The following is a 21,034-nucleotide window of genomic DNA, read 5'->3' as shown; positions in this document are numbered from 1 at the left end:
TTGTTTGGCTTTATAACTATTTGATCTGAGCGTCACTGATGAGTATATTGTAGACGAAACGCACGTCTGGCGTAAATACAAAATTTAATCCTGGTTTCTATAATGAGTATCTACAAATGCTTGTACAAAACTCAAATGAATCACCTACTTCTTTGACAATGTGATCTGTCTTGGTCCCATTTGACAAACGACCCATGAACATAAAACAATTGAACATGTCGTATTTTTGTACGTTTCTTGAGGTTTGCAAAAATAAGAATTGTGATTTTTTTTCAGTTCTTTCTGAGCTGCAAGAATTGACCATAAGTTGTCATTCAATTCTTTTCATTTTTTTTTATGTTTTTCTTAAAGCTTTCACTTGTTTCATAAGCTCCCCTTTTAAACATTTCAATCAATGAATGTTTCAATTTTGTTACTGCAGTTACTTGTATCACTGTTTGATATGCTGGTGTGAATTTTACAGCTTCTTTGAATTTTCATCTCAAACTTGGTGGCATATATCTTCTTGATTATCAGAGGATAAATTTTAGTTTCAGCATGGTGAACCCATGTTCATTAAATGTACCAGAGTACTTCTTATAATCTGGACTCAATTGTCTTTAGACGTCATTTCAAACTTCTTTTTTTCTTAAAAAAATAGTTTAAGGACCTACTTATGAGGATTAAAAAAGAATAGAGAATAATGGGGAAAATAATTAAGGTTAGAAGGAAGGTAGAAATTAAGCACCCTATTCAATGACATATAAACAAACTAAACTAAAGTTTTTCAAACTTTACTTTTGGTTAACGAAATTCTATAAAACAAGATCATGTGAAGACTGAAAGTGAAACAATTGCAACCATTATTATCAAATGATTACTTATTAATTAAAGTGCGTAAAACAATATGGATACAAGGATTTTATTAGAGCAATACATCAAAACCCTTGTTCAGTACAAGCTTGTTACAACTGGAAGATGAGTTATTAAATCAGTAAAATATTCCAAGTAAAGATATCATGTTTACATATGTTAACATTCATATACATGTAGTACTTTATCCCTATTTTAAAATCATTATTGATCAATTGCTAACTTTATGGTTATAATTTGGAAGAATACTGTTGAGCTACACATGTCAGGAACTATGTATATTTGTATGTTTCGGATGGATAGACGGACAAAGTGCTTTTAGCGAAGACGTTAAAAGACAAATACCAAACTTCAGTAGTTATTGGTCCATCAATAACACTTGTGTTGGCCAAGCTATATGTCAATGTATACAATAAATGATATTTTAGATATATGAAATGTTTAGCATTTGTAGATCATGATTATCTTTGTTCTGGATATTTTGAAGTATATAAGAAAAACACATATTTTTAACCAAATAATATTGTCACAATTTTCCAATGTTTTCAGAATTCTCCAATATTTACACAAACTAGAAGTCCTCCTCAGGGAATTGCTCTTCATCCTATAAAATCATACAAATGATACAAATCATCCTATAAAAGCATACAAATCATGCAAATCATACAAACCATACAATTAAATTATCTTGATTCATAATATTCACGATAATTTCTATTCATTTGAAAATTTGTATTTATCATCCCAGAGACATATAATATACAATCTATGGGAAATATTTATTTTATCTAAAATATATGTATACTAGTCAACAAAAAAAACGATACAAGACTTTTTTCAAATTAAAGATAAAGTTTTCCGTTCATTGGAACAATATTGAAGGTAGTAATACTTAATCATTATGGAAATATAAATCCGTTTAAAAAAAGATTTTTTTGCTTTCGTGACGTTTTTTCGCGATTTTTTGTTTTTTACAAAATTTACATAAAACGACAATTTTAAAAACAAAAATTCCAATTAATGATGCCAACCTCTCATTTAAAAGTAAAGACAATGTTTGCCATCAATTTGTTTTTAAAAATCATACAGTTTCTTTGTTTATTTGTTAAACAAAGTTCGGCCCCACGAGAAATCGTTAAAATGTATACATTATCAACTGATTTACCATATAGACAGTATGTGTAACGTGATATTCAAAAAGCGGTAAAAATCTTAAAACTAATCCGAAAGGTTCCAAATTTACTGTGTGTTGTTTTCATATCTAAAGCATTGATTTGAGACGAAAAAAAAAAATTTTTTTTGCATTTTTTGAGATTTCAAAAAACACTTTTCCCCCAAAATTTAAAAAAAAAGAATATTTCAACCCATTAATTACAGCATGAACATAACTTGATTATCATATTGAATATTTTTAAGCAAACTTGAAATTTTATTTAGTACTTAGAAAATTATCTGTCGATTTTTTATTCAACTTTCCGCAAAACTAATTTGCACCCTATGCTCGTTTACACGGAATTTAGATACTTTCCGACAAGTTTTGATTTTCATTATCACATGTGCATACATTGCAGATGAAAGCTTTTTTAAATAGTATGTCTCATTTTGTTTTATATTTAATACTTTTTGATAAATTTTATTTCAAAGTCGTGTATCGTTTCCTTTGTTGACTAGTATATATATATGTGAAATAGGCAAACGATACCATAGGGTTATTCAAACCCATTTGTCGAAAATAATCATAAATCAATAATAATTGACAAATGATGAAAAAAATCGAAACTACAAATTGAAAATTCTATGATATATCTATCAGGTATATATAGATATTTTTCAATTAATCATATTTAGTTTTTGAGTGTCTGACCCAGTAACATATTCACCAACAGAAGACACATTCGTTGATTCATATGTTATTATCGTTGTGAATATCGTACTCAAGTTATAGCCCAATATATATGGATATATACTCATTTACTTGTTATCTTAATATTGCATCCTGTACTAATATCACAAGATTTGTATACTTAAAATTGTTTTTACGAACATATGTCAAAAGTATGCTCTGGTCGTTGGACGAGACTAGTCTCACCCGTTGGTAGGTAGTCTTGTGTGGACGAAAGCGCGTATTGTGTACTAAAATTACAAGCATAGTATCTGTGCTTACTTATCAATTGAAACTAGAGACAACGATGGAAGAATAATACTCATTTTAAAATATAGAACTCGATGGTAATATCTTAATTTACACTACTGAATGTGTATGCTCCAAACATTGGTAGAAATAGAAACCCATTTTTCAAAAAAGGAAACGATATCGATAACAATTACCGCTTAGGAATAATAAAAATTGGGGGTTGATAAAAATGAAAATTTAACTTCAGATGATAGAAAAAGTATTAGCTCTATCAAACAAAATAAACGACTGTCAACAGTTAAAACCAATTAATGAAAATATATATTGATATTTGGAGAGAACTTAATCAAAATACCAGTCAGTAAATTTACTTGGAGAAGAAAAAGTAATAGAAATGTTGCCAACAGAATTGATTTTTTTTCTAATAAGCCCAGATACGAGACCTCACATAATATCAGCAGATATTAGACCTGCACTAATATCGCATACAGACCATCAAGCAATCTCTATATAAATAAGACTGAAAGCTCAAATTAAAATAAAATTCATACAATGTAGTTACGGCCATTTATTGGTGCTCTTCAATATCCCATTAACTGGGACAGATTAGGTGAACGTTCGTCTGTAACGCCCATTGCTCACGACCACCGTATTATAAACATTTAAAAAAAACTGTGGGGTCACCAAAGGTTCTCAACGCCTAAATAAAATAATTCGAAATACTAATCATGAATGACCTTTGAGTTTTGATTTATATTTAATACTTAAGCGTTTTTTTACTTGTGTTTTCGTTATGCTTTGACAATCAATTTTGATAATATGATAGTGCACGTTCTTTCAGAAAAAAATACTTAACTAGCGTTAAAAGTTACAATGCATGTGTTGATTCTTTGATTTTTTTTTCGGAAGTCAAACTGTTTAACAATTGCGGTTGTCGAATTATGGCATCTTTCAACTTTGCATGAACAAATGCAAAATCCACATTTAAAAGTTGTGCAAATACAAAACATATAGACAAAATATACTTCTGCTCTGTCTTTTTCGTACTTGCAAGTTATTGGATAGTTAGACAGCTATTTGGATTAAACCTTGTGAAATTTGCATTTAAGTTATAAGTAAAATGTATAATTTTGTGTGTATAGGAAACGTAAACTGTTCTGCTATACTGCTACAATACTTGAGAAAACCCTTGGCAACAGAAACGTTTTCAACTTTTTTTTTCTAAACTGACCCAATTTACATAGTAATGGACGACTTCGTACATTTTATGAATGCAAATAAAATATGTATATGATATTCTGTGTATTGTAGTTCGTCTATTCGTTTTTGTTGATGATTTGCCGTCCTTCTGTGAGTGATTATTTGTTATTGACTTCAAGCTTACTTGCAAATTATTTAAAACCCAGACTTGAATTATAAAAATGTCCAAACAAATCATGATTTTCTTTTTTTTTTTCAAACATACATCACATCCATAGATAAGGATTTAAATTCGCCAGGTCTTTAATTTCAATTTAGTGAGTTGACTAGAGTAATATTGCGGACCATTTTCCGATTTGCCTGCGGTATCTGTGTTATTTTCCCTCACTCAACTTTTGTGTTTGTCATGCCAAGACTTTTTGAAGCTTTCATGTTATACAGTGTGTGTTTTGCTTATTGTTGAAGGTCATACGGGGACCTGTAGTTTGGTAACGTCTGTTGGTCCCTGAAAAAAATTTGTCTGATTGTCTATCACACCACATATTCTTATTTTTATATGCAGTTATATCTATAATAACTAGAGGCTCTAAAGAGCCGGTGTCGCTCACCTTGGTCTATGTGAATATTAAACAAAGGAAGCAGATGGGTTCATGATAAAATTGTGTTTTGGTGATGGTGATGTGTTTCAGTGGAAAATGTTAATAAAAATTTACAAATTTTATGAAAATTGTTAAAAATTGACTATAAAGGACAATAACTCCTTAGGGGGTCAATTGACCATTTCGGTCATGTTGACTTATTGGTAAATCTTACTTTGCTGAACATTATTGCTGTTTACAGTTTATCTCTATCTATAATAATATTCAAGATAATAACCAAAAACAGCAAAATTTCCTTAAAATTACCGATTCAGGGGCAGCAACCCAACAACAAATTGTCCGATTCATCTGAAAATTTCAGGGCAGATAGATCTTGACCTGATAAACAATTTTACCCATTTTCAGATTTGCTCTTAATGCTTTGGTTTTGATTTATAAGCCAAAAACTGCATTTGACCCCTATGTTCTATTTTTAGTCATGGTGGTCATCTTGATTTGATGGCCGGGTCAACGGACACATTTTGTAAACTAGATACCCCAATGATGATTGTGGCCAAGTTTGGATTAATTTGGCCCAGTAGTCTCAGAGGAGAAGATTTTTGTAAAAGATAACTAAGATTTACGAAAAATGGTTAAAAATTGACTATAAAGGACAATAACTCCTAAAGGGTCAACTGACCATTTCGGTCACGTTACTTATTTGTAAATCTTACTTTGCTGAACATTATTGCTGTTTACAGTTTATCTCTATCTATGATAATATTCAAGATAATAACCAAAAACAGCAAAATTTCCTTCAAATACTGATTCAGGGGCAGCAATCCAACAACAAGTCCGATTCATCTGAAAGTTTCAGGGCAGATATATCTTGACCTGATAAACAATTTTACCTGGTCAGATTTGCTTTAAATGCTTTGGTTTTTGATTTTTAAGCCAAAAACTGCATTTTACCCCTATGTTCTATTTTTAGCCATGGCGGCCATCTTGGTTGGTTGGCCGGGTCACCGGACACATTTTTAAAACAAGATACCCCAATGATGATTGTGGCCAAGTTTGGTTAAATTTGGCCCAGTAGTTTCAGAGGAGAAGATTATTGTAAAAGTTAACGACGACGGACGACGACGGACGACGGACGATGGACGAGGGACGACGGACGCCAAGTGATGAGAAAAGCTCACTTGGCCCTTTGGACCAGGTGAGCTAAAAATGAGAATTGAATTGTCAAAGAGACAACAACACGACTAAAGAGCAACAAACAGCCAAAGGCAACATCTAGATCTTTCGTAACTATTTTAAAAATTGCATAGTCTTGTATCTTATTAATTTTACTATATACTTAAAATATAGATCTCTGATTTCTTTATACTTCATATGAGTGTAACGAAATCAGAGATCTATATTTCAATTAAATTGTTAATTTTAGTTCATTTATTTGTTTATGAGTTAAGTAAGACGGTTATTTTCACTTTTCACAATTTTACACATTTTATTGTAGTTTTTCTCTATTGCTCAGGCAAATAAATCACGAAAATAATGCTTTCCAACAAGAATACAATAAGAACATTGATTTTAAAAATGCGGCCAAAAGTCAAAATTTGCTCGCAGCGGGAAAATTCAACAGTTTGATTTTTCATTTGAAATAAAATAATTGTTATGATTTATACGATGTTACTTTTTCAAATATAAACATTCGAATTCGATATAAAGTAGAGCACAAAAGCGAGGTTCATCACCCTTCTTCTGCTGTAAGTTTAATTAAGTTTTGTTTCATGAATTGGTATTCTTAAATTTGAGACTGTTGTATGTGATGGTAAAAGATGTGAAAAGAAAGTTTCATTTTATGTTCTGTACCAAGTCAGGAAAATGGCCATTGTTATATTATAGTTCGTTTCTGTGTGCATTACATTTTAATGTTGTGTTTCTGGTATGTCGTAGTTCTGCGTTTCCCTCAGTTTTAGTTTGTAAACCGGATTTGTTTTTTTCCTTACCGATTTATGAATTTTGAACAGCGGTATACTACTGTTGCCTTTATCTATGTATCGAAATGTGTAACAATTGATTATTTAGATCCATACTGGAAGGCCTCTAATAGACTGAGTGAGCATTAAATCATACTCGACGATAAACAAGTTATAGGTGAATTTTTCAGTATAATTACTGATAAACGTTTTACGTCCGACGACACTGTCATGAATTTGATTCTAAAGGCAAAGGTTTCTAAGATAAATAACAGTATACTGATTGATACAAAATACAAAGAAATAATAATTAAACTAAATGACACACATAAAGAAAAAATACTCACCAAAAATAATGATCCTAGAGTTACTTGAGACATTTTCACAACATCAGTAAGGGATGTAGCCATAGCATACGGCAAACAAAAGGCTGCTGTAAGTAAAAATGAAATCATGTGACGCCTATAAGATTGACCCATTTTGTCATTCAAATCTTTGTGACCCCAGGGACGCCCCTATATTTCATTTCAAATTTGTTATATTGTTATATTGGTGGGGTGACGCCTGGGATTTATTGTCCCGTTCAAGGGTATATGTGGTTTAGGGTGGATCGCAACCGTTTGCCAGATAAAAGCACATTTACAAATTTACCAAAATTAGTTGGTCTCTTTAAGTCATAGACATGCAAATATATCAAAAATAACACTTGCATATGTTAGAAATGAATGTTTTGTGATACACTATATACAGTTTACAGTTGTCAGACAAAACCAGGTTCAACCAACCATTTTTTTTTTTCTTGAAATGTCCTCTTTTCTTTAAATGTTCTTTTCTTAAAATGGCCATTGTTATATTATAGTTCGTTTCTGTGTGTGTTACATTTTAATGTTCACTTTCTATTGTGTCGTAGTTCTCCTCTTATATTTGATGCGTTTCCCTCAGTTTTAGTTTGTAACCCAGATTTGTTTTTTTCTCAATCGATTTATGAATTTCGAACAGCGGTATACTACTGTTGCCTTTATTTACAGTATGATATAAAACCATCCTTAATGTTTTCTGAAACCCTTGGAAATAGCCAGAAATAACTGTTATTTTTTTTCTATAATACCTTTCAGACATAAAATATGACTATTATTCATATAATTTGTTATTAGGATTAATAACTATTTATTGCATTTTGATTCATACAAAATTTTAAAATGATTTCGGAGGTATTTGTTGGTTTTATGATAAAAAAAATCCACAAAAAGAAGAGTCACAATTTGTTAAGCACTTATGCAAAAGAAAACAACAATCTGTGTTGAAAATTAGTGAAAAAAATCTTTAAAGTATGTAAAAGCTATATCGTAAATGAAAATAGTGTCAATGGTGTACCCTTACAAAAATCATTTTTCGAAAGCTTTCCTAAACTTTAATTGAAAAGATATTGATTGTAGATACATGCACCAGGGACAACATACATAATAGGGGAATTGAACACTTATTTTGCAACTTAATCTAAAATGCATGACATTATTTCCTTGTCGGGTTTAGACTTAACTTTTGGTCCTTTTCGGTTTTATTAGCTGTTAGACGTATGAATTAAGTATACATTTTTTTACCTCCAGCGTCACAAAAGAGACATTATTTGTCTGAATAAACTCATCGATTAATTTTGTATATACGCCAAACGCGCGTTTCGTCTTCAAAAGACTCATCAGTGACGCTCGAATTCAAAAAAAATAAAAAGGCCAAATAAAGTACGAAGTTGAAGATGCTTTAATGTGCATCTGGTGCATTAAAATTGATACCGATAATCTTATTTTACAAAGAAAAAGATTATGCTACGTCGTTGTTGTGGACTGACACTTTTAAACAAAATTGAGCTTGACAATTTAAGACTTTTTTTATTTTTTCATTCGTTCAAGCTTGAACCGACTAGTGCAAACTATGAACTTACTCCTTGCAAATTACCTTTGATATACATTCAAATTCATATGTCGTATTTCAGTTACCTTTTGTTTTTATGACCTCATAAGAAATGGTCTGCAAGCTTTCATACTCGATATTTGTAACTTTCTTTACTCTTTGATCACTGCAACAGGAAAATAAACCACTCTTCTTTAATGGTATTGTAAGTTCAACCTCATTTTCGAAAGATATGTGGACTTCTCCAGTAAATGTTTTTTTGGGGTCATCTAAACAGATATTAATTATCTGGAAATTATCTCTGTTGTTTTGGTAAGTTAAAGCAAAACTCTCTTCTCTTGATACTTCCACTAGGTTTCCAAACAAGGTAAACTGAGCAAATAAAAAAATAAACAATTGCACAAACGTGAAAGATATTAAGTTGTGATTTTTGTGAGAATATACTGATTTTTAGAATAATAATAGAAGATTTGATATATTAAGTAATGTAATTTCAAGCGTACTACTGATTATTTAAATGACTTAGGTATGAACCCAGCTATGTTCCGTCAATACAAAATTAAACATTCCAGAAAAAACTATCAGAAGCAATGAATGTATACCTACTGTATTTAAATATCGTTAAAATAAGAGACTATATTAAGCTTTAGTTATTGGTCATTTTACGCTTATTTGTAAAACAATGTTGTATTTTCATTGCCACATCCCCATTCATAATGTAAAAATGATCGACTTTTCTTTGAGTATTCGTGGATATGTCCGCATATCGTACAAATAAGGGCAACAGTAGTATACCGCTGTTTGAAATTCATAAATCATTTTCCGGACTTGGTACAGGACATTTTAAGAAAAAAATGGTGGCTCGAACCTGGTTTTGTGGCTAACCAAACTCCCGCTTTTTTGACAATGTTACGTATATTAACATTAAAATGACACCATTAAATGACAGGACTGCAATACAAATAAATGGGAGAACATTTAGGACAGAGAAACACACGAATAATAGCTATCAAAAGGTACCAGGTTTATCATCTAACACGCCAGACGCGCGTTTCGTCCACACAAGACTTACAAGTGACGCTCAGATCAAAGAAGTCCGAAAGTATCCCAGATATCTATTTGGAGATAGTTCTTAAATTTCCTAATTTGTCATGAAGTTAACTATTGAAGCTTTGATTCTAAAACTAGATTTGAGAGTTACTTTCTATAAGCTTCTGAATTCAATTGAAAATTTACCATGAATCTTTGCCCATTTTTGACAAGACTTTCTTTGCTTCTCTTCAATGATTTTTCATTATAGCCTTGTCTCGCCCAATAATTGATTCTACTATCAGATTTCCGTGCGGCGATCCCTTCTATTACCAAGAGTTGAGCATCAGCATCTACCCATTTTGTTAAGAAGATGAATTCAATCTTTCTTTGTCGGTTTATAGATCTATCTAAAGCATCGACAACCCCAGGTAAGTCTTTTTTCACTTTTTCTTTTGATGATCCAGCATAACTACAAAAACGAATACATAAACAAAGACATAAAATTTAACCTGCATAAAAACTTTTTTCTGAAATGTTAATTCTTTCTTATAAAACGGGGAACTAACACTGCCTGCAACTGTCTTACAATTGAGATGTTTAGCTAGCTATAAAATCATATTTAGTCCATCATTTTCTACTTAAGAAAATGCCTATACTTTCAGGTATTTCACATTCAATATTTTGTGGTGATTTCCTTATACTGCACCAACATGTCGGCATTAATTTAAAAAAATAACCAAACCTTTAAATAGACTCACTTAGAAGGGATATAATTACGACACTATTGTCATGTCAATAAAGATGGCATATTTTAGTTTTAATATTGATTCCCTCATATGGTCTTTGCATCGGAAATAAACACATATTTTATAAAACAAGATACGGGTTATGTTGTTATCAAGTCAGGAATATGACAGTCGTTATCCATTCGTTTGATGTGTTTGCGCTTTTAATCTTTCCCATTTGATAAGGGACTTCCGTTTTGAAATTTCCTTGGAGTTTAGTATTTTTGGTGATTTTACTTTTCATAATTTTCATATATACACATGTATCTTTACTTGTTTCAGCGGGGAAAAGCCAGGCTCTATTTTGACTGAAGTAATATAATTTCAACCGCTTGAAGGAACTGAATTTTATTGAAATTAATGTTTTCTAGTTGTCTGCTCATAGTACGTTATTTGTATACTCACGCTGCATGTGATATAACCATTTAGCACGACAGGGCCGACTAGATTAGACGTGTTTCCCAGTTAAAATTTTATTTTGCTTATATGAACTTATTTGATGATGTATTTAATGTTTTGATTTCAGTAGTACTAATAAATTACTGACTGTATTTTGTCGATATGATGTTATGTATCATAATGTGCAATTAAAATCAGCACATGGCACTGTCGTATGGGTATTTTTATTTTTATTAGTGTGTAGAGTTGGGTAGTCTATGGGCGCCAGTAATCATAAAAGAATACTATTTTGATGCCCTAAAAGGAAAAAAATGTTTTTAAAAATAACTTAGCATTATCCTCTTGGTGGTATGCCTTCCTTTTGTCAACTCTTTATATCTATTTAAGACGTCGTCCTAATTATTGAAGCTACCAAGTGCATATTACAAATTTAAACAATAAGGTTCAGAAAATAAAGTTTTAAAGCAAACATATTATGTTGGTATAAAAAAAAACTCTTTCTTTCGAAAATGAATATAAGATCAACCTGGCTATATTAAGAAAACTAAACACTTCAGATGCAAAATATATAAAACATTTCATCCTTAAACCAAAATTTCATACATAGAAAAATGACGTATTCTAAAAGTTGCAGATTTTCCAGATTCGTCCATTTCTGCCTCCATAACTTCCCAATCGTCAACTGAACAAGGCGCATCGATAGATGTTGCCAGTATAACTACAGCATCATCCTCAGACAACTTGTGATGGATTGGGATTTTAATACCAATTTCTTGCTTTGGTTGTTGACCATCAGTCATCGATATGTCGACTATGTTTGTTGTCAACATATCTCCAGACTCATCTTCCTTTTCTTCTTCATTCACTTCTTTGGTATCAACAATCTTAAAAAAATATATTTGTCTTATTTGGTACAAAGTTGGGATAATGACTATCTTTTGAGTAAATATAAGACTATTCATTGAATTCACAAAAAAATATTGCGATGTTATTATATTATAACAAGAATGTGTCCCAAGTACACGGATGTCCAATCCGCACTATCATTTTCTATGTTTAGTGGACCGTGAAAATGGGGTAAAACAGTAATCTGGCATTAAAATTAGAAAGATCATATCAAAGGGAACATGTGTACTAAGTTTCAAGTTGATTGGACTTCAACTGCATCAAAAACTACATTGACCAAAAACTTTAACCTGCAGCGGGACAGACGGACGAACAGATGAAGAGACGAACGAACGAACAGACGGACGCACAGACCAGAAAACACAATGCCAATAAATGGGGCATAGAAATAAGGTTTTATTTCATTTTTTATGTGAATAGATACCGTTGGTTAGAACATACGTTTCGACTTAAAATTTCATCCAGAAATGAACATTTTTAAAATTTGTTTTTTAAATAGTAAATAGTAATTTAATAGAACCGCCTTCAAAAAATGTTTATTACTTTTGAATATAACTGAAACATGTTAAATACCTTTCCGATTATTTCGTGTACTTATAAAAAAAAACTGCTTATATTTCGGCATTTGTGGACTAACACATAAGAGAACTATTTCAGCTTCAGTACGAATTGCTTAGTTAATGTTAAGTATGTATTGGAATACATATTAAAATTGCGTGGTACAATTATTATAAATTGTTCAAATAGCTACCTGTAAACACATTTGTCCTGCTGATTCAAATGAGCCTTTTGGAATACTTATTTCAGCTTCAGGTTCTCCTTTTGGCTTCAGTGTCACAGCTTCAGAACCGATGCTAAACTTTTCCGGCTCTATTTGTTTTCCAAAGTAGAATACTACTGACATTTTTTTAACACTAATAGTTACATGAACCACAGAATACTGAAAAAAAGAAGGGCAAAATGAAAAATGTGGTAAAAAATGATCTTAGCTGATTTTGGCAAAACCTTTCAGAATATTTGTCTCTGAATGCTCTTCAACTTCGTACTTTATTTTGCCCTTTGCCTATGATTTTTATAAAACGCCACTGATGAGTCTTTAGTAGACAAAACGCGCTTGCAAAATTAAAAGCCTTGCATCTTCGATGCCACTGCTGGTGAAAATTCTCCAAGTGTATCACTAGGCCTGTAGCTAGCACTTCTGTGTTGACATGAATAATCGTTGAAATTGTAATATTGATAAATTACTAGTAGATGTTTAATTGGAGAGTTGCGAGTTTTTTGTAGACGAAACGGGCGTCTTGTGAACAAAATTATAAGCGTGGTTCATGTATCTATGATACAAAAAAGAAGATGTGATGTTATTACCAATGACACAACTTTCACAAGAGACCAAATGACAGAGAAAGTTAACATCCACATATCACCGTATGACCTTCGACAATGAGAAAAACCCATACCGCATAGACAGCTATTAAAGGCACCGAAATGACAGAAGTAAAACAAGAAAACAAGAAAACTAAAGGCCTAGTTTATGTACTAAAACGTAACGAAAATCAAATATGTAACACAGCAACAACCACTGAAGTACATGCTCTAGACTAGGGACAGACGTGAGAGGGCGCTAACCAACTTTTTTACAACCGCTTAGTCGATGTCATTGCTGGTGAAGCCCAGTAATGAGCACCTCTGTTTAACATGAATTATTATTAATATTATCAAATTAATAAGTTAAGGAATTGTTGAAATTCTAAGCATTTCCTTTGAAATGAATAGATTACCTTCGCGTGGCAAAATCTTTCTTAATTGTTTGCCTTGAATGTTCATCAACCTCGTACTTATTTGACCTGTTTACTTTTTTTATCCGAGCTGTCACTGGTGAGTCTGTTGTAGACCAAACGCGCGTCCGGCATTCGCAATTATAAGCCTGGTATCTTAATGAGTCTTCCTTTCTTATTAGCTAATATTAGTCCTTACATTAAAAGAAATCAATCAAAACGGTTGATGGTTATCGCCCTTCTGCTTATTCACCTTTTTTCACATTTATGTTTGTTTTAATCTGAAATAATAACAGTAATAAAATATCATAATTTCCGCACGAAAATGTCGCAAATTTCTAGTAAGGGATGTTTCTGCGTATCCAAAGGATAATTTATTAATGTTGAGATAGTTCTTATTTTTCATATCGTCTCGCACTATCTGTCAGCTCTCAGATTACTAGTATACATTTTTCCATAGTTGTACCTCTCTGTTTTGTTTTTGCTTCATGTGTTAATGACTGGCATAGTGTCTACTTCAATCGTTATCGTGATCCTTATTTACTGAAGGAAACACTGATTCAAAGTGTCTTTTCATTTTATCAGATTACTCACATGTTTGGATTGGTTCTTGTGTTCCGTAAACTTGTCAATACAATCTATTCGTCCAATCTTTTCATTCGACGACATTAAAATAAGATTCTCACTGCTTGCGAGAACAGTTTCCAGACGTACATTAAGTCTCAGGGTCTTCCTCTTGTTACACCAAAGTCTGCATTCATAAATATCACTAACAATTTCAGTGTTGTCTTTGTGGCTATCCGTGACATCAGAGTATTCTGACTTCATCTTACCGCAAAACAGAAAAAAGCCGTCGTCATCCGTGCCATTATTATCAATGATTTTTTGTCATCAGCTTCATCATTGCCAATAATATTCACACCTAGATTTTCCAAATATTTGTTTTCTCTGGCTTTGAGATAAAATACTTCAAACAGAATGGATCTGCAATACAAAGACAATTTTGATGTTTCACCTCAAAGAGAGTATAGGGCATCAACTGTGAACACATAAGTAAAGGAAAAACAAAAGGAATAATACAGAATAAAGAAGGCATCTTCTATTAAACGGAACGTGAAATAAAAGGCCCATGTCAAAGGTGTGTCGATCTCTTTAAAATCTCTTGATAATGTCTGTCACATAAACACTAAATAGCAAGTCTTGGGGGAAAGAGAAGCACAGTTTGACAATTATCCCTTGAAAAACACATTACACATTTGTTTTTGTCAATATTTGCTGATGTCTGTGTATCAATTTTATCACAATTTGTGAGAAATAAAATTACTTTTGTGCATATCCAGAACTTCGAGAATGCTGCTTCAGCAATATTTCTATAATTTTCTTCTGTTTCTTACTTAGTTCGTGGTCGTCAATCATTGACCATGACTGGAATCAAATAACATTATTATAAACATTATAATCATTTTATCATCACATAAGTTAAAAATTATTTAATTTACTGTAGATATAAGTGAATGCAGATTTTGAGAGTTTGGAGCGGTGATAACGTAATGGTGTAGCAAACATTTAAAAGCAATAAATGCTTCATGCAGAATTCCAATAACATTAATTTTACTCAAAACTGGCAGGTCTGATTCAATTCTTTAAGAAAAGTTGCTTCAAAAGGTACTCTGCATAACAATGTAGATTTTGTAAAACAGAATGTGTGGTGTTGGGGGGGGGGGACTAAATAAAATACTGAATGAAAGTGCAACTATTTATTTAATACAAAACGATACAACTTGTGACCAAGAACAAATGATATATTTAAAGGAATATTAGCTATGACTGAGACAGGAAATCAAACATGAATAAAATCCGGCATATTGAGATAATAATTTGCCATAAGCAGTCAGTTTGGTTCAATTGTTAAAAATAAAATCATACAAACATTCTCTTGTGAGCCAATAATTGTATATTATTTGGGTCCGTATGTATGCAACATGTAATTTGACCCTTAGTTGATTTGTGCTGATTATGTCCAGTGATTGAAACGAATATCAGATGAAAAGTTGAAACTAGGAACGGAAGAAGTAAGAAGATCGTAGATGAAAACGTTACTAAGTTGTTAAACTTGTGTCTGATCCATTCGTGATTTTGCACAATACAATGTGTTTAACTAAACAAGGAAGACTGCAGTTAATTTCAAATATATTTGTTTTGTATTTCGTGACTCCGATTGTTGAATAAAGCTACCGATGTAATGAGATTAATTTTATATTGTACAAACCCAGTCTTGCAACAAAACTTCAACTCCAAGCATGCACAAAGTATCTACAACTGTAGTTTGGCCAGCTTTCACTGCAATCTCTAATGCAGTTTCTCCATTCTATAAAGTATAGAGTAAAACAATAAAACACAAGTGTATTGGTTTTTTTTGTCTTCTTCTACTGTTCTTATATGATAAAAGAAAACGACACTTTGCTGAAATTGGTGAAAAAATATACAGATGTCCATTTACCATTTTACCTCCAGATCATGCCTTAGTAAAAAAAAGTTGAATCATAATTTCCTGTCGATATGAACATCTACATAGTATGTCCTTGTTATCTAAAAGGCTTCACGAAATTTTGTTGTGTGATTCCTAGGAGTTAAGATGACAAACGGTTGCAGAAGTATATTGAAGCCAATAAGTTCAAAGGAGAAGAACTCCTAGAAAAAACAAATAAAATCATAATTTCCTATTGATATGCACATCTACAAACTTTCATGAAATTCTGTTGTGTGGTTTCAGGGTAGTTGCAATGACAAGAACAGGACTGACAGACGGCCCAGACGGACGGATCAAAACATTAAACCCGACACAATAAATTGGGAATAAATATCATCTTACACTGTTTACAGCACTAATTTATGTGCCAAAAGTTATGAGTGCTATAACTGCTTCAGCATGGCCCTTTCTCGAAGCTTTGTGTAATGGTGTTTCATTCGACTGAAATAAATAATTCTGGTATACTATAAATGTTTTCATTTGAAATTTTGTATTGGTTCAGAAGTCAATTTAAAGGTAATTGATTAAGTTAACTAACTATATAAATTTCTAACAATTATAACAAACGTTATGGATTGAATAATTTTATGATCATTTTCAAAAGTAAAATTTTAAATTCAACTGCTTCTCCTAAAACATCGATAAGGTTGGTTCAATATATACATACGAAAAAAGCTCTATTTTTGTCATTTAGTACTTACACAATCTAAGGCGTCAACTGAAGCTTCTTTCTCTCTCAGCTGTATTATTAGTTCCACAAAGCCGTTACAAGCTGCATAGTGCATTGCACTCCATCCAGCCTATAATAAGTTAATGATTAGAATACGTTAGTTGACTCATCTGAAATATAAATACTTAAAAGAAACTATTATTTAGCCGTTTTATGTATACATTGAATTTAAACATACATGTATATATATTTCGCATTTCAGTACCTATGGGAACATGTATCTGGTGTTGTCAGAACTAATGGTTCAGGGATATCAAAATCAGACAATATTTAAACTTCACAGGAGAAATTTTATATAAATAGTAGTGTACTTTTGTCCCTTCTATTCCCAACTCGTTCGTTATGTCTGTGTATGTAGTGGAATACAAGTAATATATATGTAACTGGTGCATTCAAAGGTCAGATATTTTGATGATGTTTGTCGTAATTTGTACGGTAATGTTGTTCATATATGGTTCGTAAAGCTAGAAACGATACATACATGTATAAGCTTATTGGTCCTTCGAATAATCTGGTTCCTCGGGATTAAAATTCTTACATGATAGTAAATATTTGAATATTGTCTTTGGACATGCTGCTTATTGGCCTATAATGGTTTTAGTTTTTACACATTGTGACTTGATAGAGAGTTGTAACATTGGCATTCATATCACATTCTCTTATTTCTATTTAAGACTTCTGACGTCTTTATATTTGTTTTGGGATTCACGTGTCTTCTATTTACGGTGACATCTGGTTTCGACATTTGTGAATCACGGGTTTATGAGTAAATTTTAACTGCCAATTACTATTAAAAACAAAAGAGGGTTCGGAGTTCGCCTTTATTGTTATTGGTCTTTTTCAGAGTGTTTTTGCTTATTAGAAAAAAGCAAACAATTGATACAAAAAAAAAGCATTTCTAACTTCACAATAAAACGTATATATTATTCTCACCTGGTCGCAACAAGATACATCTGCATTTTGAACAATCAGTTTTAATGCTTGTTTCGAATTCCCATTACGTAAAACTTGCAACAACTGTATTCCCAGGCTATTCTACAAAATGATACAAATAAAAAAAATCATGGTAATATAAAAAAAGAAGATGTGGTATGATTGCCAATGAGACAACTGTCCAGACCAAAATGACAAAGACATTAACAACTATAGGTCACCGTACGGCCTTCAACAATGAGCAAAGCCCATACCACATAGTCAGCTATAAAAGGCCCCGATAAGACAACGTAAAACAATTCAAATGGGAAACTAACAGCCTTATTCATATAAAAAAAAATGAACAAAAAACAAACATTTAACACATAAAACAAACGACAACCACTGAATTACAGGCTCCTGACTTGGGACAGGCACATAAGTTTGTTATACATATTTTCAAAGTATCTCTTTCTATATCCGTCTTATCAAATTTGATTGAATGCACAATAAAAATTTGTTGGTCGTTTTCAATACTAGTAGTTGTTGCTTGGCAAAAATAAAAATCTAACATTAAACTGCGACTGGAAGGTTCAAGACTGTAATTAAGTAAAATAATAAAAGATAAATCTGTTTTATTGTTTTGAGTTTTCATGATTTCAATTTACAAGAACGTTTTTCTTTGACCCAAGCATTTAACTGTTTTTGAGAATATAATACTTTGCATCAGAATTCCAACTTGGAGACGTATCATCTATATATAAGCTGTGAAGTTCCTTGTTGTGTTAATCTGTGGAGGCGGGCATAGGTTGTATTTAAAATGTAAAACGAAAGGGCTAGGTCTTGATTCTGAAAATCTTTAATAAGACTACTAGTCTTATAACATTTTAACATTAAAGAACAATGTTTGCTGCAACGCCAATATGATATTTTTATCAAGCACATCACAAATTAGTTCCTTTAATAGATATTATAATACTTACCGAACTGACTAGAAAGATGTTTCCATTAATTACTTTATAAGCCTTGCCTTTAGCTTAGTTTTGAAAGATATGTTACAGTGTCGTTAATCACAGATTATAGTTTTTTTACCTTGTTGATTTGTTGATTTTGATATATTGATTTTTAGTATATGCGCAATGCGTTAGCAGACTAAAGAGATCTGTACAGCTTATAAATTTTTGACAAATATTTTTTGAGTGTAAAACTGTATTTCTCTTTCTAATATAATTTCGTTTTAGAATTGCATATAAATTTCGTATGTTTATATTTTTGGCAGACCTTGAAAAAAGTTTTTGCATGCATTATAATGTGTGAAAGCAAAGATTACTCATATGTACGTAACTATATATTAATTTCAAATAAATCTTTTAAAACATTGTGGCTTTTCTTCATTATGGTTTCAGTTGTAAAAAGTAAGGATGTCAACTCGATAAAGACTTGCTAATCGAGTACTCGTTGGATTAACCGAGCGATACTTGAGTACTCGCTTGGACAAACATTTACGTAATAGAAACCAAAATTATATCCATTTTATGTAATGTGGGTCGTTGTCTTATGGACGTAAATCGCTCAACATTATTACCTAGGACGAGAAAATAGTCCAAGGTATTGTATACCCTAATTAATAACTCATTTACCACATGTACTAATTATATGAACTGACAATAATCTATTCCAGTAATTCATCAATATCTACAGAATAATAATTTCACAAACAACAGTATTTTGGAATCGTTAAAAAACATTTTTAATGATCAACAAAAGGGGTGATAATTAGAACTTACCATGCTTTTAGACATTTTCTGAGGGTCGACACAGGTGGCAACGAATTTGTTCTTTTTTTTTGTTATAATAATAATTGTATCTTTTTTCTGGGACGAAGCGATTTCTCAACTTTATTAGGTGAATAACAATCCTGCTGATAAAAATATATGCTCTAGCGGTACAGAAGTGGAGGAATGACTAAGATTAGTAAAAAAGCCTCTATTTAAATGACAGTTAAACGCAAACGTTAGAATCTAGTTTTACTTTTAGTTATATGTGATTAATGTTATTTCCAAGAAGGTGCTCTCAATAAAATATATTTTGTTTAAGCTCGAGAAAACAACAAAATTCTAAAAGGAAACCGATTAGTCGAGTATCATTCTGGTATTCGCTACTCGGTATAACCGATCAATACTAGAGTACTCGAGTAGTCGTTGGCAGCCTTAATAAAAAGTTAGATCACAAAATACTGAACTCCGACAATTGTTTCAATAACTTTTATATGCATAAACATCTACAAAATCATAATGGACATTGATCAACTGATGTACACTTACAAACTCTTTGGTATCTGTTGGAGTAACAACTATTTTAAAGCCAGTTAGTTCATTCTTAGGCCGCACTCGATTTGCTCCATAGTGGGATTTGGTTCTACTAACAGATGGTGCAGTTTTCAGAGTCACGTCTGTATCGATAACTGTTCAGAATTGAATTAAAGTAAAACACATATTAAATTGATAAATTGAGTACTTATTTTCACATATATAATTTCATGTATAGCTTTTCAAGTAGATTTAAATTGATATTTATTCAAAAATAAGTTTTGATATGTTGCCATTTTGCGCATGTCCCAATTTAGGAGCTACGGAGATTGTTAGTCTTATATGATTTTTAATTTTATTTCATTTTTTATCTTTCGGAGTTTAGTATGACGTCCAATATCACTGAACTAGTCTTTTTAAGGGACCAGCTGAACCACGCCTCCGGATGCGGGATTTTTCTCGCAATGTTGAAGACCCCACTGTAGCCTTCGGCTGTATTCTGCTCCTTCGTCTGGTTTTTTGTCTCTTTGATGAATTCCCCATTTATATGCTTAATTTTATTTGAATCTGTACAAGCAAAAGAGAATCTTAAAAGCTTACCTTTAGTGCTCATTTCTTTCTACAATTAAGAAGTATAATTAGTTTAATTATATTTTCTTTGTGGATATTGATTGACCCTCGGAGATTCTTCAAATGTTTAAATGGTTTATGTCATGATTTCATAAGAATGTATAATATTACTGTTGGTATCGGATACTTTCATTGTCAGTATTCATTGAACATGGTACACATTTATCTGCAGACAATAAAAGAATTTCATAAACCTGTCAATATTATAAAATCATATTTATTGGTCGGTTGCTAAATATACCAAAACATTTTTTTTCCAGGAAAGCAATTCGATTTTGCAATGCGTAGTTATTTGTTCTTTGTTCCAGTTGGGACTATTATAATAACAGGACCGGAAACCGTTACACCAATCCGTGTAATAATATCTACAGCATA

General features: G+C 31.7%; 1 protein-coding gene across 1 annotated transcript; it reads right to left on the bottom strand.

Moving 5' to 3' along the window:
- Nucleotides 1-757: 757 nt before the first annotated feature.
- LOC139511701 (uncharacterized) lies at nucleotides 758-20,731 on the bottom strand. The gene is made up of 14 exons (XM_071298730.1): nucleotides 20,630-20,731; nucleotides 20,045-20,184; nucleotides 17,742-17,843; nucleotides 16,780-16,878; nucleotides 16,421-16,519; nucleotides 15,818-15,916; nucleotides 14,873-14,973; nucleotides 14,143-14,532; nucleotides 12,525-12,713; nucleotides 11,471-11,751; nucleotides 9,888-10,152; nucleotides 8,738-9,023; nucleotides 7,091-7,176; nucleotides 758-1,456 (listed from the first exon to the last, which is right to left on the bottom strand). The coding sequence occupies exons 8-14, from the start codon at nucleotides 14,374-14,376 to the stop codon at nucleotides 1,424-1,426; spliced, it is 1,374 nt and encodes a 457-aa protein (XP_071154831.1). The 5' UTR covers nucleotides 14,377-14,532; nucleotides 14,873-14,973; nucleotides 15,818-15,916; nucleotides 16,421-16,519; nucleotides 16,780-16,878; nucleotides 17,742-17,843; nucleotides 20,045-20,184; nucleotides 20,630-20,731; the 3' UTR covers nucleotides 758-1,423.
- Between the last annotated feature and the right edge of the window lie 303 nt (nucleotides 20,732-21,034).

Source organism: Mytilus edulis, chromosome 2 (genome assembly GCF_963676685.1).
Source record: "Mytilus edulis chromosome 2, xbMytEdul2.2, whole genome shotgun sequence".
In the NCBI taxonomy this organism is placed as follows: Eukaryota; Metazoa; Mollusca; class Bivalvia; order Mytilida; family Mytilidae; genus Mytilus; species Mytilus edulis.
Note: the sequence above shows the minus strand (reverse complement) of the source record. Positions and strands in the feature narration are given on the sequence as shown.

Bases quoted from the DNA above. Each gene is read 5' to 3' on its own strand.
- LOC139511701 (XM_071298730.1), bottom strand. From the start codon at position 14,376: ATGAAGTCAGAATACTCTGATGTCACGGATAGCCACAAAGACAACACT. The intron at 11,752-12,524 runs GTAGCTATTTGA...TATTTTTTTAAG, and splicing joins CAGGACAAATGTGTTTACAG to ATTGTTGATACCAAAGAAGT. The intron at 1,457-7,090 runs GTGAGTATTTTT...ATGATTTTATAG, and splicing joins CTCTAGGATCATTATTTTTG to GATGAAGAGCAATTCCCTGA.